Source organism: Fimicolochytrium jonesii (genome assembly GCF_025526975.1).
Source record: "Fimicolochytrium jonesii strain JEL569 chromosome Unknown EV422scaffold_3, whole genome shotgun sequence".
In the NCBI taxonomy this organism is placed as follows: domain Eukaryota; kingdom Fungi; phylum Chytridiomycota; class Chytridiomycetes; order Spizellomycetales; family Powellomycetaceae; genus Fimicolochytrium; species Fimicolochytrium jonesii.
Window position 1 is genome coordinate 130,552 of NW_026515670.1, and position 15,419 is coordinate 145,970.

Here is a 15,419-nt window from a genome sequence, read left to right on the forward strand (position 1 = left end):
CCTCCCACCAGCACCTACGCACCGGCAATCGCCATAACGCCAAAATTGCCACACACCGCCCAATTCATCCCGTCCTAGACTTTTTGCTCAACAAGAACGGCTGCTGGAACGCCTCATGTATACGCCGCACTTTCTGCTCCCCGAATCCGGGACATTGCGCGAGCTCGTCTGGTTTTGCGGAGATGATGCCGCGGAGTGACTGCCGGTTGGTGAGGTGGGTGAGATGGCGGGTCTCGGCTGAAGTGTTCGTGGAGCACTGGCACTTACCCCGAATGCGGATGCTAAGGTCAGCACATCAGTTTTGTTAACAGTTTTGATTTGCGTCAATGCATCCGTGAGCTGTTCCGATCCAAAAGAAAGGCTCGCATTACACTCGGAAGGCCACATTCGGAATAAATGTCGCCATGCCGAACCTTCGCCAAGTAATCGGAATCAACGCGCTCCTTCAACAGATCTGGCGGTTTGAACTCATATGCTTTGAAGGTTTCCAGATACCGGCCGACCTCTTCTTGACTGTTGAGAGAGCATTAAAGTGAGTGGGTTGCTCAGGCTTCCAATCGTAAGCAACGGCGTACCTCCATGCCAACATAAGCGTCATGTTGTTGTATATGCATATCCGAGTCAGATCTCGGATGCTTGGTTGATGATCATCCTAAGGGCAAGGGGTCTGCCATGAGCGTTTTCACAAGTAGAAGATGGCGATGGTATAGCATCTGGAACGTACGATGTCGACTAGCACCATAAGCACTCTAAGCAGGTAGTTGTGCCCCATCTGCTTTATCCGGGTATAAACATATTCAGGATGCAATCGATGATACTTCAAGCTAGTGAATGCATGGATCCGAGTCAGACACGATTCACTCCTGACGGATGTAGAGTGCGGCAAACGGTACCTGAGAAAGAGAGCACAGCTCGTCTGCCCGACCTGGTAATCCGGCACAATGTCTCCATACTCCCACGGCACGTTCTTGATGAAGTTCAATACGCCGTTTCCCCTCTATACCGCCAAATCGTCAGCTCTCCCTCTCCACCATCGCTAACATTCGGTCATCCAATGTAGGTCGCACCTGGCAACTGTTAACTACAACGGCATTTGGTCCTTTCGTTCGCTTCGTCGGATTCGAGCCAGTACGGTTCAATGCCGCCGGTGCCGGGTTTCCCCCTCCCGGTGGTCCCGCGGGCTGCCCCTGCGGTGGCTGTAACTGTGCTGGCGGTCTTGGCGGCCGTTGCAGATGTTGTTGCTGCCCTTCTGACGGACGTGCTGCACCTGCCCTAGTTACTTCCCCTGTTCTCGATGGAGCTATTGGTCTTCCCCCGAGATGGCTGGGTCCTGGTGGTCTCGCGGCAGCATGGGTGGTCCCTGCTGGCGGTCTCGTAGTAGGATGGCTGGGTCCTGCTGGTGCATTCGTTACGGGATGGGATGGTCCAGCTGCGATAGTCTTTGAACTGCTCCTCGGGTTCGCACCGCTCGCACCGGCATTGAACCTGAGCTCCGGGACCTATACAATACACATGCACCCTCAGCAACCTGTTTCATTCTCTCTTCAGTGCAATCTGTGAGCGACTGACCTTCTCGCGTAAACCTCGCTGCCTCTTTTCTATTTCACTTTGTGAAGGTAATTGGAATAGGGGTTTCTTGGGTGGTGGCTCCGCCATCTTGACTGGCTGTCTGTTCCTATCCGAATCCAGTTCCGGCCGAAAAGGGAGCAGGACGCGCAGACAGAGAGTAGTGACGACGAAATACGACACCGCGCACTCCCGCTCGCTCGACAGATCAACTGCATATCCATTAGACGAACACTGCTCGGTAACTCCCCCCTAGTGCGGTGCACACCTTCTTCTCCTCTGTCCTCTCGGTTGAGGAAAGTGAAATTATCATCATGAAGAAATATGGAAGCGCCTCGCGCCTGGGCGACACTGGATCTAGCGACGCCCTCGCCAGGCATGGCTTGCTCAAAAGAAATGGTACGGCATGAGTCGAAGTTCTCCCATTCAGGTTTCGGAAAATCTTGAAGATTAGGGTCCATTTCCAGAGAATATGGTGGTATATGAGATACATCCGTCGTCCAAAGGTATGAAGCCTTCTCATCTGTGAAATACAATACTTACTGGCTCATCAAGGCGTTGAACCTATTCAGCGGATGCCAATTTGAAGAAGTTGATTCAGGTATGCGTTGATCGACAGCTTTACATGCCCGTGGTCCATCTGATAGCCTTCACTCAGGCACTGACGACATGGGTCAACTCATATGTGATACACGAAACGATGACCGTCCGCGACCTGGTTTCAGATCTGGACGACGGCCAACTGTTGGCGGCCTTCCTGGGTATGCCGGCACGTCCACCACCACAGTAGACAAGGGTAAAAGAGAATCCTCTTTCTCACCATCCCACAGGTCAAATAACAGGCGACGTAATAGCCGACCCCAACCAACTCGCCGCCAAATCCGAGCGGACAAAAGTCGCTATCCTCCAATCCGTAGTGCGGTACATGGAGGAAAGTCTCAAGATCCCGCCGGACCCGTCGCGGTGGACGATCGAGGGGATCATGAACAAGGATGTGGCGTCAGCGCTTTGTATATTGGTTGATCTGGCGCAGGTGCTCGGGTGTCCGTACGATATACCTCCGAAGTTGTCTGTTGCTATCATTAGGAAGGAGGTTCGTTTGCTTGCTGGGCTGTTGGATGGGTCTCATCGTCCTTGGGCTACTTGGTCAACCCTTTGGCATCGCAGGAACTCCCCAGTGGCATCAAACAAAAGACATCGGTGATCAAGATCACCGGCGAGGAGCCCAAAGCGGGCAAAGGCGGGCTTACGGATGCTGAAGTGTCGCTGCAGCCGCGCGATGATGGTATGGAGAATGGAATCAATCTTCTCACACCTCACGATTGTTGGTTTACGACAATGAACACCAACTCCTAGGAGCAGATTCAGGTTATGAGCCTGACGCCTTCGACAAACTGTTCGCCATGCCCGAAAAGATGCCCGAAGTCACAAAGGTAACCCTCCCTTCACCAGCTACTTTTCCTGCAACGCATGCTCACACCGCCCCACCCATCCCGCAGCTGCTCCTCGAATTCCTCAACTCCCAGCTCGAAGGCCTCAACATCCGGTTAAACACACTAGCAAAACTCGAGTGCGTGTACCTGATATTGCTGATCGGGACGATGGGCAACTTTTTTGTGCCGTTGCATCATTATGCGTTGACGCCGACGACTTTGGCTGCTAAGGTGCGGCTTGTGGAAGTGAATGCCGGGGGAATAGTGGGTAGGGCTCTAGGATTCTGAATCAATTGCCAACAGATCGACAACGCTAAGTTCGCAATATCGATGATGAGCGATCTCGAAATCGACGTTACGAGGATAAGCCCGACAGGTGAAGTTCATATCATCCTCCATGCGAACTCCCGTTCACTCACATCTTCCTTGCTAGATCTCGTCCGCAAAGACGTAAAGTCTATATCGCGCTGTGTGTAAGTTCGGAATTGCTCTCCTGGTCTAGTCTCGACCACTTTTTGTAAAGGACTCATGGATATATGTTTGTTTCCAGGTTTGCGCTGTTCCAGGCATTCAACAACCGGGTGTCTACGTGATATGATCTGTCATCATGGCTTGTCGGTCGATGAGGGCTGCAACGGTAACGGTGGTACGTGCCACTGCGATATGGAAGGGACCTGGATTTGGCACTTGCGTTTGATCCACCCATCTTTTGGAAGGCTTCAGCTATGGACTCCATTCGAGCACAATCGCCGCATTCGTGGAGGGATTCCCGTCAGCCCACCCACTTCCATCGCCCGTTCGGGAGATATGCAATGATGTATTATCTTAGCGGCGAAATGATTAACTATGTATAACTTATGACAAAAATGTTCAGGTGGGTTCCTAAGACGAACCCACCCAGGTGTTTGATTTATATACAAGCCCAATGGGGTGAGATGGAAAATGAACGGTTTCCTTCAAAATGCAATGCGACGAGCGGGACTCGGCGACCGGCGTTCTAGAAGAGAGAAGTATGTTGGAACTTCCAGTCATCTCACTACGCCGCGCGTGGAGCAGAGCACTAACCAGCAGCAGGAGCATAAACAAACGCGCTCGGCCGCGCCTCCCACGCCTTCGACGGCGGCGTTGCCAGGGGCGGAATATATGGGTACGGGTGATGTTGCACCTGCGAATACGGCTGTGGGTGAGCCGGCATATGTGGCACGGACGAGGCGCGCGATTTGACCAGTGTCAATGCCGACGATGTGAGGAGGAGCGTGCCGAATAGGAGGATGGTGCCGAACACCATTGTTTTGTAGGAGAGCGGTTCTACGAGTTTGTTGAGGATCTCGGCGAGGGTTTCTGCGCCGACTTTTAGTCTGTGTAGGATTGAGCGAGGTAGGTCAGACCGAATCAGGTGCGTGTATCGCTTCACCATCGAGAATGGTGTGGGTTTCATTTCCTCACCTCCCAACCTCCTTCGGATCCCGCTGCATACACTTCTCCCAGTCAGTACATGCCTTTTGCATGTACTGCACTCTAGTCGATGGATCGCATCTGTTTTCCAGATAGTTCTTGGAACATTCCGAGACTTGGTGGATGATGTCTGAACAATAGACAGAGAGTTAGGAATCACGTCCATCCGATACCACCGGGATAAAAAGCAAAGCACCAGTCCCTCCCTACCCAGCGAATATTCCTCTGCCTTCATATCGAGATCATGCTGCACGGTCAGAACGAATTGCACGATGATGTACAGCATGATTCCGATGATAACGGTCGAAAACAGCATCTGGATGTATCTGAAAAAAAAGCCTATTAGTCTTCCCCGGGACGTGATTGTGACTCTCGCGAATCCATTCTGCTTACCCGCTGATCATGTATGGCAGCAACACGGTCCGCGAGCTAAACCCCTCCGATGTCGGCGTATATTGGGGATGCCCAGAATATGAAGATTCGCTCACTTCCGCGTCGTCCTTCTTCAATCGTTTCCGCGAGTTCTATCCATAAAGGGTAGGGGTTGAGCCATGGCCAACTTTCGCAGCCACTATGACCATGCAGCCTACCCAAGCCACAAAAACATCCTCATCCGACCCGCTCTCATCCCTCTGCAGCTCTCGATAGAACGGTCGGCCTTTTGGCGATCGTCTCCGTGGTTGTAGTATGCGCCGTTTTGGCGTTGCGGGTGCCATTCCCGATGAAGAGAACGGCGAGATCGGTCCAAATTGGAAGTCTTCCATTGCTGAAAGGTCGGAGGTCGAACTTTAGCAGTCCATTGTCTGAAGAAACGGGTCATAGATCATCACCAGGGAAGGACGTACGTTTCGACTGCAATTCGGTCCTTTCGTCCAATGGAGGCACTGGCTGTTCCACCACGTCCATAGCCTGCACCGAGTCCTCTTCCTCCTCCTTCTTTGCTGGCTTTCCGCCTGCTATGGACTTTCCTAGGCTGTCGAGCGGGACGCTCCATGGAATGGGCTCGGAGGTTCGCCTGAAGTCCATTGGCCCTGAGGTGCTTCGGTAATACATTCTACGAAGTTTCCCCTCCAGGCTACAATATTCGAAACTGCTGGTAAAGTGTAATATTCGTAAGATATGTGCAGGCTGTGTACATATGTGAACGCCTCAGTTGAGGGGCAGACGTACGCAGCCGAGCGTCAAGTTGAGGACCTGAGGTCTGGCTGAGGTTGGGCTGAGGTCGGAATTCGCAACTTGGACCTGCACACCGCAAAAACCTCTCATCGCCAACGTCACAGCGTCACACCTCTTAAATCCTTGCACATTCCCCAACCGTAAGCCCATCTTCTTCCGCTCTCTCTACCGTTCTGCTCCAGCCCTCACTCATTCTACCCGTCTTTATAGCTCCCGAAGCGCGTCACTCCGTCACATCTTCCGAAAACACAAAACACAAAATTCAAGATGGGCGAACCACAAACCTACACTTTCAAGGTCGGGATGACCTGCTCTGGATGCAGCGGCGCCGTCAATCGGATCTTGTCCAAGGTAGGGGACAGAGGGGGTCCGATGCGTTGAAGGAGTTCCTGGACTCTCTACATAGTAGAGTGGATTGGAGGCCCCTGGGTGTCACCGCTGCTCAGATTCACTTCACTCACCCGCATTTCGAACCATCCACAGACCGCCGGCGTAAACTCGTTCGACATTTCCCTCGAAAACCAAACCGTCATTGTAAAGTCCGACTCGCTAACGCAGCAGGAGGTGTTTGACGCGATAAAGAAGTCGGGAAAGCCTGTTGAGCCTGTTTCTGCGTGAGGCAATACACAAGGGCTGTGTCCATTTGACTGTTCCTTGCTTCTCTTTTATCCTTCTGTCGGTGTGAATATTTTATGCCTGAACAGCTGTGCTTGACATTACCGTTACTTTCGGTTGTGACAACGGAACGGTTTCCGTCGCACTGAGACCATTCAGCATCAGATAATAAGTCAACAGGTTGTTCTCATCTTCGAGACATATTGTGTGCGAAAGTCTTAAGATGCCTGTGTTCTCTGGAAGAGTGGAAACGTTATCGTGCGCAAAGGTGCGACGACACTGGCAATGTCCCAGACGTTCATCCTTCGGGTCCAGCTTCGGGTCCAGCTTCGGGTCCATGCGAAGCGCGTCTTGCCCTTTCCCATCCCCTGCACAGCACAAGCAGCCTGACAAGCAGCACAGCACTGCAGAACATTCGAGCGTGTTTAGCATACACCTCAGCGCAACGTACGGTACGTGTTCAACGTCCTGACGGCCTCAGCCCCTCTTCTAAGCTAGTTCACCTGAAACCGTCACTAACTATTGGGCACGATCAGACCCTGGATCAGACCTGGAGCCAACGACCACGGCTGAACAGGGAAGGACAATAGCTTCCTGATAGCTTCTCGGTCGGGGACAATATGGGGCGCGGACGGCGACAACGAAAGCATGTTGGTCGAGATCTCGACCTGGAACTTGACCTCGATTCGCTGGACGATTTTGAAACGGTCATGGGAGAGCTTCTGGCAGTCAAGGTCGAGACTACGGCCGATGACGCCGACGCCACTATGAGCGACAAGCTTGAGACTGAAGACGAGGACGTTCACCTGGCAGCTAGATTCTGCAGAAAGTGCCAGCGCAGCGGCATTGACCACAAGTCCGTCAAACTTCATCAGTTGTGCACTGCCCGTTGTTGCCGGTTCAACAAGAATCATGGCACGCTGGCAGCCAACTTCTGCAAAACCTGCCGGCGAGACGGCATCGAGCTTACCTCTGTAGAGTATCATCGAACGAGTGTTGCCAATTGCTGTCCGTTCAACAAGAAGCGAATCAAGAATGTAATCGAAACCGAGGACAAGAACATGCAGAAATACCACGAGACCGAGAAACGCAAGCCTAGCTCGGCACAGTTGATGGATCGCCCGGAAGGGAACAAAAAACGCAAGCTGAACTCGACAAAGTCGCCGAAACTCCCGCCCAAAATCAAAAAACACAAGCAGTTCTCCGCAGTCTTGATGGATCTCCCGCCCGAGATCCTGCGCCAGATATGCCTGTGTGTCTCCGATGGAAGCACGATCGTCAACCTGGCTGTTGTTAACCGTATTTTCGCCAATCTGCTCGGAAACAAGGATATGCTGTTTTGGGGCGAGTGGGAGAAGCGAAACAAGGTGATTGCTCCTCGCTGGAAAGCCGATAAATTCGAGATGATGTCAAATGTCGGCTACAGGCGCTCTCTTGCTTTGTTCTCCCGGAAAGGATGTGAATTGTGCCGAAAACCTGGAATCAAACGCGTGTACGAGATGGGTCTGAGGTGCTGTCCGGATTGCTACAGGAACTCCACTATTCCTCGGCAAGCTGTGCCTCTTTGCTTGCAAAAGCGCATTGACATAGATGCTGAACGGAATCCCTCCCTGCGGTTCATTGGACAGTACTACTGGAGGAAAAGCGTGAATAGCTATGTATCGGAAACCTTCGGACTACCCGACTTGCAAGCGTATGTGAAGACACGACGTAGAGAATTGAAGAAGGGCGCTCAAAAGTTCCGGAAACTGATCGCGAAGCACGCATCGCGCACGATGGGAGATCTGACACCCTTTGTTCGATTACAATTTCAAGCATTTGCGACCGAGTCATACTTTCACCGCGACGTTGGAAGGGTTATCCCAACTCCGGCATCGACGGGTCTTCACAAAGTTTTGAAGAAACAACCGCGTCACGCTTTTTTTGAGGACTTACGCGAGCAAGGGGTGGGAGAAGTCCCCAATGAGCAGGAAATTCGTGATTTCGCTGGATCCAGGTTCAAGGAAAAAGTCCTCACTTTGGCCAATCGACTCCTCCACTGGAATACACGTCGAGTGCACGAGCCTTTCATTCAATACATGGGAGTTGTGCAGCTGAAGGGCGACCCGGACCGATCGGAACGTCATGACTTCACATCGTACAAGCGTGCTCTGCGATACTTGAACGAGCAGCTAATCGGTTAGTCATCGGGGATCCCGATCGGGGTGACGTACAATTGAGGATACATGTCTTGGCGAAAATGAGAACTTCCATGGCGAAATATTGAGAACTTGAGCAACAACGATTGGAGAGGCGCAAGAGGCATATCACTGAAAGGGCAAACGAACTAAAATACCCTCCCAAACGATACCCTCGCGCGAGCTTCCTATAAGACGGATGCCGCGCAACTGTCGAATAGTAGTATAGGTCCCCATCCCATTTCCCTACCTCAAAGAAACCTATTTTGAGAAACCGGCTGCCGGGATGTGCTTATTGATGATGTACGGCGTAAGGTGCGGGAATCAAAAAAACAGTAGTTGGAATGATGCCAGAAGTGATGCAGTCTCAAGCTTCTCCTTTGACGGGAACATCCATCTGATATTGAATGGGTGAACTTCTCGTTCAGGAACAGAAAATGAAAATAGTCTTCCGTAGTAGAAACGTGAAATGACGACTGATTCAAGTTTATACGCGTGCTGTCATCGCTCACTGTGAGTTCAGGCATTTCGCACTTTTGGCATAAAGCAAGGACAGTCCCATCCCAACACCAACTACCACCAGGCCGAACCACCGCTAGTACTCTAGCACCGCCTTCTGAGGACGGCATACCGGCTCTGCACGCCATGAGCCTAGATCGTGACGACCCCTGTGAGTGACAAGCTCTTCATTCCAACGCAATTCGAATACGAGGGAGGGAAACGAGGCTTGGAATTTCAAACTCAACACTTGGCTTTTCGAGCCAATACAGACATGGATTTTATATATCCCGAGGAATATATTGAGAGTGCTCTGTGTGAAGACGTCCTCGTAGAGGTTACCGCGGAGGATGTTCGGGCAGGGAGAGGTGGGTGACATGGCAATTGCGCTTTTGCGGAAGCAAGTCATTCGACAGTTCGGCCTGGCCTGACATTGAGTGTCTGTTTGCCAAAGTCGATATGCAAGGCATCGACTGGTCGAAGCTTCCAATAGCGCGGGAGAGGTTTCGCGATTCCCGGGTGAAGAACTACGGGAATTTCAAGAATATCCCGACTGTATCTCCCGACATCTTGAAGCGAGAAATCTTGAAGGTTCGGCAGGATGCACAACTGTACCAGTTCCGCCACGCATCCCTGCAGAACAAGTGCATGTATCTGCATTTTCAACTGAGGAACTTGTTGTGGGCGACTAGCAAGAATGATGTGTATTACACAAGTGAGTGGCTGGCTTCTTTGACCAATAGCTGGTCTGCAGTGATCTAATCATTACTCATACATTGTCGGTATCGATTGATTTGTGAACGAAGACAATCTGGGAGTGTGTCACTGGTGCCCGATCTCCAAAACCTCGCGGATGGCCCTCGATCTCAGCAAGCAGGACTTTGTGGGAATGAAAATCAGCTCGATCGTCGCCAAGAAGGGCTACCTGATGGTGGGAGGATTCAGCGGGGAGTACATGCTGCGGAGACTGACGGACGAGTCACCGCCGACGAAAGGATCGTTGACGACGGATTCGAATGGGTTTACCAATCATCTGGACATAGAGGAGGCGCGGAGTGGTGGTATGTCGCGATCGAGACAGTTGGATGATGTGATTGACTTCGGAAGCTGATACACGGCGCTCGATTTAGCTTTGAGCGCCATTGCGTCGAGCAATGACCAACGGATGCGTATGATGGACTTGGCATCAGCGCAGATCGCGAAGTCCTTCTACTTCGATACCCCAGTGAATGTATGTCATGGAGCAGTTCATTGTCAGAATGAGTGGGCGGCCGGAAGATTAACCATTCTCTTCGGTTGTCAGTGTGCAGCGCTGAGCCCGGATAAGCGGATGCTTTGCGTGGTGGGTGACGACCCAGAAACGATCATAGTGGACTCCGAACGGGGACGACGTACGTGCGAACGTCATGCTCACGGACATTCCTGACATCGCAAGCTGACAGTACACTCTCACAGATCTGGCGACCCTGACCGGCCACCTCGACTACTCGTTTGCCTGCGCATGGTCCCCATGCGGACGCGTATTAGCGACCGGCAACCAAGACATGACAACTCGAATCTACGACACGCGAAACATGTCGCAAACATTATCCGTCTTATCTGGTCGGATGGGGGCAATCCGATCCATCCGATTCTCTGACGATGCCCGATTCATGGCGTTTGCAGAACCTGCGGACTTCGTTCACATTGTGGACATGACACGTCTGCCGGAGGGACCTATTGAGAGTTGGCAGCCGGTTTCGGACGCTGCACCGCTTCCTCGATCAGCAAGCTCACATAGGCTACGGACGCCAGGTTCGACTGACCTGCACGACACCGAGGACGAAGACGGCGACGCAGAGGAGAAAGAGCCCACCGCAGTGGGCTTCATGCAACGACCGCCCGGGGAAATATATCGGAGTCAGGTGGTCGACTTTTTTGGAGAGATAGCGGGGATAAGCTTCAATCCAGGCGGAAATGGTGACGGAGCGGACGAGCTGTTCATTGGGATTGCCGACTCGAAATATGGGTATGTTGAATGGCCATTTGACCCAGATGTGTTGGTAAGGCGACTATGTATTCAACCGACTGTTGCACTTCAAAAAGGTCTATTCTGGAATTGCAACGCGATCGGGATACTTTCTACCGATGGACAGCTGTCAGCAACTCCCAACCCTCATACGACTCGTATGATCCTGAAGTCCTTCTATGAAAGGCTGAATGCCGTCGTTTCTTCGACTTCCCAAGCATCGTCGCTCCTCTCGGAAGCAACGTGGCACATCGGCACAGACCCTCCGTTCTGCCATTGTTGATATCTTCTTCTTCAGCGTGAGCTATCCTTAGAGTCCGGATGCATTCGACGTTGCGGATCTTTCGAGCTCTCGGCACGCGAACGCCGAACGGCACTATCCTCCCAAGCCATGCAGTAAGCATTTACGTCTCCCCATAGGCAAAAACATCATCGGATGGAGGACGACTTGAGATCGGCACGAACCGTCGCTTGCACCCAGATGCATATACCCAAATCACACCACCTTTCTACCGACCACGCAAGTCCCCATCCCCAAGTCCTCGCTTTTTGGATCGTTTTGGCTCCACCGAAGCTATGCAAAGGTCAACGCATCGATGGACCTGTTGGAAGCACCCTTCCCTCTCTCTCTGACATTTTTGGCATATATCCTTCTCCGGTCTTCCTGCGGCTGCCCCGTGGTGGAGCTGTCTTCATTCCGCCTGCCGCACGACCGCTATTTCCCGCATCTGCAATAGTTCCTTTTTGCCATCTTGCGTATTATCCCGCACGTGTATTACACCATCCCCACTTTTTTGGCACTCAAAATGTACATATGTATACCCCCGTGCTGGTTGCGCACTTGGACGTACTGTACGCTTCATGCTTTCATGTTTTCGAACGCGTTGGGAGAGGTGGTCTTTGCGTCCCCATGTGCAGGATGGGCAACAGGTCAGCGATCACGGTCGCAAAGCCCCAGTTCCACACAGCTTCCTTCAGATCCCACTACCGCCCTCCAGCTTAATTCAGCCTTCCATGGCGGACCCCACAGCACTAGCAGCAGAAGTCGCCCGTCTCCAGAAAGAAAACGACGAGCTCAGGCGTCAACTTGGTGCCGCCGCAACTCCGCCAACACATTCACAGCCGTCAGCGCACACCCCTCCCAACCTTCCGCCACATCCGCAACGAGACCGGCTGAACAATGCCGAAATTGCCCGGTTTAGTCGGCAGCTGCTTATGCCGGAGATTGGGGTGAAGGGTACGTGCGCATCTGTGCGTGGCTTCTGTGATCTTGCAACCCACGCGTGAATCACGACGATACCAGGACAACTCGGTATTCGCAATGCTTCTGTACTAGTGGTAGGCGCGGGTGGTCTCGGGGCGCCTGCGGCGATGTATCTGGCGGCTGCGGGGATAGGTAGGTGAGCCCTGGGCATGCTCATTATCTGGAAAGCCTTACGGTGCTAGGTCTCCTGCGTCCGTTGCTGGCAGTTGACAGAGGTTCCATATTTAAGGGCGACTGGGGATAGTAGATTACGACGACGTGGAAGCGAGTAATCTGCAGCGCCAGATCATACATGATGAGACGAAGGTTGGGGTGCTGAAGGCGGAGAGCGCGAGGGAGACCATCCAGAGGTGAAGATCAGACGAGGTTTATGCGTCTCGACGCCTTTCAGGACTGACGCTGATAGACGGGTCTCCTTTTCACAGGCTGTCTTCTCTATGCGATTGCGTGCCATACAACGTGCTGCTGGAAAGCTCCAACGCACTGGATATCATCAAACCGTGAGGATCCCACCCATTCGCATACATGAACCCGCTCCGTCCGCACATCACTCAAACCTCGCTACTCCCAAAGCTACGACTACGTCCTGGACGCAACGGACAACGTGGCGACACGATATCTTCTCAATGATGCCTGCGTCCTGCTCGGCAAACCGCTCATATCAGGCAGCGCCTTGAAGATGGACGGCCAGCTGACGGTGTATAACCTCGATGGCGGGCCGTGCTATCGTTGCTTGTTTCCGAAACCGCCGCCGGCTGAGACGGTCACTAATTGTAGTGATGGCGGCGTCTTGGGTGTAGGTGGGTGTGGGTGGCGTTAGGTTGCTGGGGTGTCACAGCGGTTGTCGTGATGGAGATGGGACTAGGTGGACTGATCTGGATCCTTTGCGCTTTGAGAACAGTACCGGGAATAATCGGTTGTTTGCAAGCGCTTGAAGTGATCAAGATCGCTAGCGGGATAGGAGGTGAGTTCCACCCCCACCCCACCCTCCGCTAAGGTCCTCTATCCCGAAATTCACACAAACTTTCTCAGCAACATACTCTCAAAGGCTCCTCATCCTCGACGCCGTCCTCGGCACCTTTCGCACCATCCGCCTGCGTGGAAGGTCGCCCACTTGCGCTGCTTGCGGCGAGAACCCGAGCATAACGGAGCTGATAGACTACGTCCAGTTCTGCGGGGCTGGCCCGCATGATAAGGTACGTGTGTGTTGCAATGTCAACCCATCATCTCTTGTGCATATAAGTCAACCCTTGTACCCTATTCATCTCGTCTCATTCGCTGTTCGGTATACAGGCGCCAAACCATCAGATCATCGCTGCAGCAGAACGTGTATCCTGCCAGGCCTACGCATCGGTGATGCAACAGGCGACGCCGCACGTGTTACTGGACACGCGGCCGCCTGGCGAGTTTGAAATTTGCGCATTGCCAAATTCGATGAGTATGTGATATTCTGTCAGGCGTTCCCTTCTCCACGACCTTCCGGCTTGGTCGGTTGTTCGCTCGTTATGTATTGACTGGACACTTGCCCAACCAACATAGATATACCTTTCACAGACCTCGCGAAACGCATACCAGATATTCAGCAGGCAGCAAACAGGCCAGAGAACGCGGCATTCGCCCTTCCTAGTAAGTCAAATCCAATTCCAGAGCAAAGGTTACCCTATCCCTCCTCCCTGACATGGCACATCTCTACAAAAACAGTCTACATAATCTGCCGCCGCGGCAACGACTCGCAACTCGCCGTGCAGAAGCTCAAACAGGAAGGGTTTCAGGATGTCAAGGATATCGTTGGCGGGTTAACTGCGTGGACGAGGGAGGTTGATGGGGCCTTTCCTGTTTATTAGGGTTTACTGGAAGTGGGTCCGAGATAGAATATTAGGATAGGTAGGATAGGGCATTAGGGTGTCTTGAAAGGGATAGAGGCCCGGGTGAGAGATGGGGGTTGGGGCTCTTTATGCATATGATGCTTAACTACATATACAGACTACGGTCCGCCGAGACGTTGCCTTTTACTGCCGTTGATTCGCGAATCCATCAGATTTCGAGTGACTAGGGCGGAAGGTTCCCCTGGAAGTGCTAGACTGACGTTGTACTCAGAGCAGCTTCATAAAAATCCTTCAGTCAATCGTGAACGCAGCACGCAGCCGGTCCATCTTGGCGCTCATCCGCTCTTTTTGACGGTCCAGCTCGCCAAGAAGCATCCGCATTTCTTCCTCATGAGTCTTTCGCTGTGGTTAGACAAGGAGCCGACGAACGTTGGTAAGGCCATGAATTGTTCGAGGTGCTCACTGGGATGGGGAACTGGGGAACGCGGGGACCTTACCTGCTTTGCTGCAGCCTCGACTTCCTTCTGCAGGCCTTGCATACTCTGCAGCATCACCTCGCGCTCTCGCTCCAGCGCCGCTAATCGTGACGTCTGTGCCTGCATCAAATCCCATTCTCAGCACTTTGACCTTCCAGGGACAGCTAGGCAGGGGCCTAGTAAAAATGTACCTCATGATTCAACCTCATCTCCAAATACCCATGCTCCATCTGCTTCAATGCATCCTCCTTCTCCTGCTTCCAATTCTCCTCCTTGGTCTTTAACACTTTCCGTATCCGCGCAACCTCCTCCTCGATCATGTGGATGCTCTCGTTCCGCTCCTCGAGCCGTTTGGTGGCTTCGGCGAGATCTTTGCGGAGCGCGTTGCGTTCGCCTTTGTAGTCGTCCACGAGGGTTTGGAGGTGGTCGATGAGTTGGTTTTGGGATTCGATCTACGTCGATGGGTGGTCAGGATCGGTGGTCTATGTCGGAACCTAGCACAATTACTCACTTCTTGTTGCATATCCTTCCTAATCGCCTTCTCAGCCTCAAGCCGATCCTCCAGTTCGTCGGTCCGTTTCTCTGTATCGGCTAGAAGCTGCTGGTGTTCGCGGCACTTGTTGTCCAGATTTTGCTTTAAGGATTTGATGGTTTCCATCTGATCATCGAGCATCTTGTTCTTCACGCGCAATGCCTAGATGAATCTTTGTGAGCCATGAAGTGGCTGATATGCAATGCTGTGATGCATACCTGTTCGTGGGATGCGCTGGCTGCCACGGCTGTTTCGGACTGGGATGTGATGCGTTCGATTTGCTGTTGGAGATTCGTGATCTGAGAGAGAATGCGTCAGACGACTGGTTCTCCACGTCCAAAATGGCGTGCGTAACACAAGACAAACCTCACGGTTCTGTTTTGCAATATTCTC

The 15,419-nt window shown here is 52.5% G+C and overlaps 9 protein-coding genes across 9 annotated transcripts; 5 read left to right on the forward strand and 4 right to left on the reverse strand.

The window, feature by feature from the left end:
* Positions 1-64: 64 nt before the first annotated feature.
* On the reverse strand, positions 65-1,656 carry EV422DRAFT_564138 (DNA excision repair protein ERCC-1; the record flags this gene model as incomplete). Its single annotated transcript, XM_053072163.1, has 8 exons — positions 65-199; positions 268-339; positions 414-513; positions 576-652; positions 725-824; positions 894-997; positions 1,068-1,499; positions 1,570-1,656. The coding sequence occupies 8 exons, from the start codon at positions 1,654-1,656 to the stop codon at positions 65-67; spliced, it is 1,107 nt and encodes a 368-aa protein (XP_052928518.1).
* On the forward strand, positions 1,570-4,012 carry EV422DRAFT_234264 (uncharacterized protein). The gene is made up of 11 exons (XM_053065583.1): positions 1,570-1,965; positions 2,034-2,072; positions 2,139-2,167; positions 2,225-2,327; positions 2,397-2,659; positions 2,734-2,851; positions 2,923-2,999; positions 3,066-3,230; positions 3,303-3,375; positions 3,433-3,472; positions 3,550-4,012. The coding sequence occupies exons 1-11, from the start codon at positions 1,881-1,883 to the stop codon at positions 3,590-3,592; spliced, it is 1,035 nt and encodes a 344-aa protein (XP_052928519.1). The 5' UTR covers positions 1,570-1,880; the 3' UTR covers positions 3,593-4,012.
* EV422DRAFT_234408 (Di-sulfide bridge nucleocytoplasmic transport domain-containing protein) lies at positions 3,886-5,727 on the reverse strand. The gene is made up of 7 exons (XM_053065585.1): positions 5,300-5,727; positions 5,045-5,220; positions 4,848-4,978; positions 4,665-4,780; positions 4,446-4,584; positions 4,065-4,357; positions 3,886-3,996 (listed from the first exon to the last, which is right to left on the reverse strand). Exons 1-7 carry the CDS (start codon positions 5,505-5,507, stop codon positions 3,956-3,958), a joined length of 1,104 nt encoding a protein of 367 aa, XP_052928520.1. The 5' UTR covers positions 5,508-5,727; the 3' UTR covers positions 3,886-3,955.
* EV422DRAFT_516285 (heavy metal-associated domain-containing protein) lies at positions 5,673-6,456 on the forward strand. Its single transcript, XM_053069371.1, has 3 exons — positions 5,673-5,770; positions 5,841-5,981; positions 6,114-6,456. The coding sequence occupies exons 2-3, from the start codon at positions 5,898-5,900 to the stop codon at positions 6,246-6,248; spliced, it is 219 nt and encodes a 72-aa protein (XP_052928521.1). The 5' UTR covers positions 5,673-5,770; positions 5,841-5,897; the 3' UTR covers positions 6,249-6,456.
* EV422DRAFT_234406 (uncharacterized protein) lies at positions 6,262-6,771 on the reverse strand. Its single transcript, XM_053065584.1, has one exon. The coding sequence runs from the start codon at positions 6,675-6,677 to the stop codon at positions 6,321-6,323; it is 357 nt and encodes a 118-aa protein (XP_052928522.1). The 5' UTR covers positions 6,678-6,771; the 3' UTR covers positions 6,262-6,320.
* EV422DRAFT_516286 (uncharacterized protein) lies at positions 6,457-8,761 on the forward strand. Its single transcript, XM_053069372.1, has 2 exons — positions 6,457-6,697; positions 6,782-8,761. Exon 2 carries the CDS (start codon positions 6,866-6,868, stop codon positions 8,426-8,428), a length of 1,563 nt encoding a protein of 520 aa, XP_052928523.1. The 5' UTR covers positions 6,457-6,697; positions 6,782-6,865; the 3' UTR covers positions 8,429-8,761.
* Positions 8,762-8,960: 199 nt separating this feature from the next.
* Positions 8,961-11,238, forward strand: EV422DRAFT_234632 (WD40-repeat-containing domain protein). Its single transcript, XM_053065587.1, has 8 exons — positions 8,961-9,092; positions 9,193-9,288; positions 9,375-9,635; positions 9,727-9,981; positions 10,051-10,151; positions 10,224-10,311; positions 10,376-10,928; positions 11,006-11,238. Exons 1-8 carry the CDS (start codon positions 9,068-9,070, stop codon positions 11,109-11,111), a joined length of 1,485 nt encoding a protein of 494 aa, XP_052928524.1. The 5' UTR covers positions 8,961-9,067; the 3' UTR covers positions 11,112-11,238.
* A 704-nt stretch (positions 11,239-11,942) lies between these two features.
* EV422DRAFT_605111 (adenylyltransferase) lies at positions 11,943-14,222 on the forward strand (the record flags this gene model as incomplete). Its single annotated transcript, XM_053073773.1, has 10 exons — positions 11,943-12,165; positions 12,232-12,324; positions 12,422-12,542; positions 12,618-12,692; positions 12,766-12,992; positions 13,094-13,156; positions 13,225-13,388; positions 13,486-13,630; positions 13,732-13,818; positions 13,894-14,222. 10 exons carry the CDS (start codon positions 11,943-11,945, stop codon positions 14,034-14,036), a joined length of 1,341 nt encoding a protein of 446 aa, XP_052928525.1. The 3' UTR covers positions 14,037-14,222.
* Positions 13,846-15,352, reverse strand: EV422DRAFT_234668 (uncharacterized protein). The gene is made up of 5 exons (XM_053065588.1): positions 15,245-15,352; positions 15,006-15,188; positions 14,686-14,946; positions 14,516-14,614; positions 13,846-14,420 (listed from the first exon to the last, which is right to left on the reverse strand). Exons 2-5 carry the CDS (start codon positions 15,165-15,167, stop codon positions 14,310-14,312), a joined length of 633 nt encoding a protein of 210 aa, XP_052928526.1. The 5' UTR covers positions 15,168-15,188; positions 15,245-15,352; the 3' UTR covers positions 13,846-14,309.
* Positions 15,353-15,419: the final 67 nt, after the last annotated feature.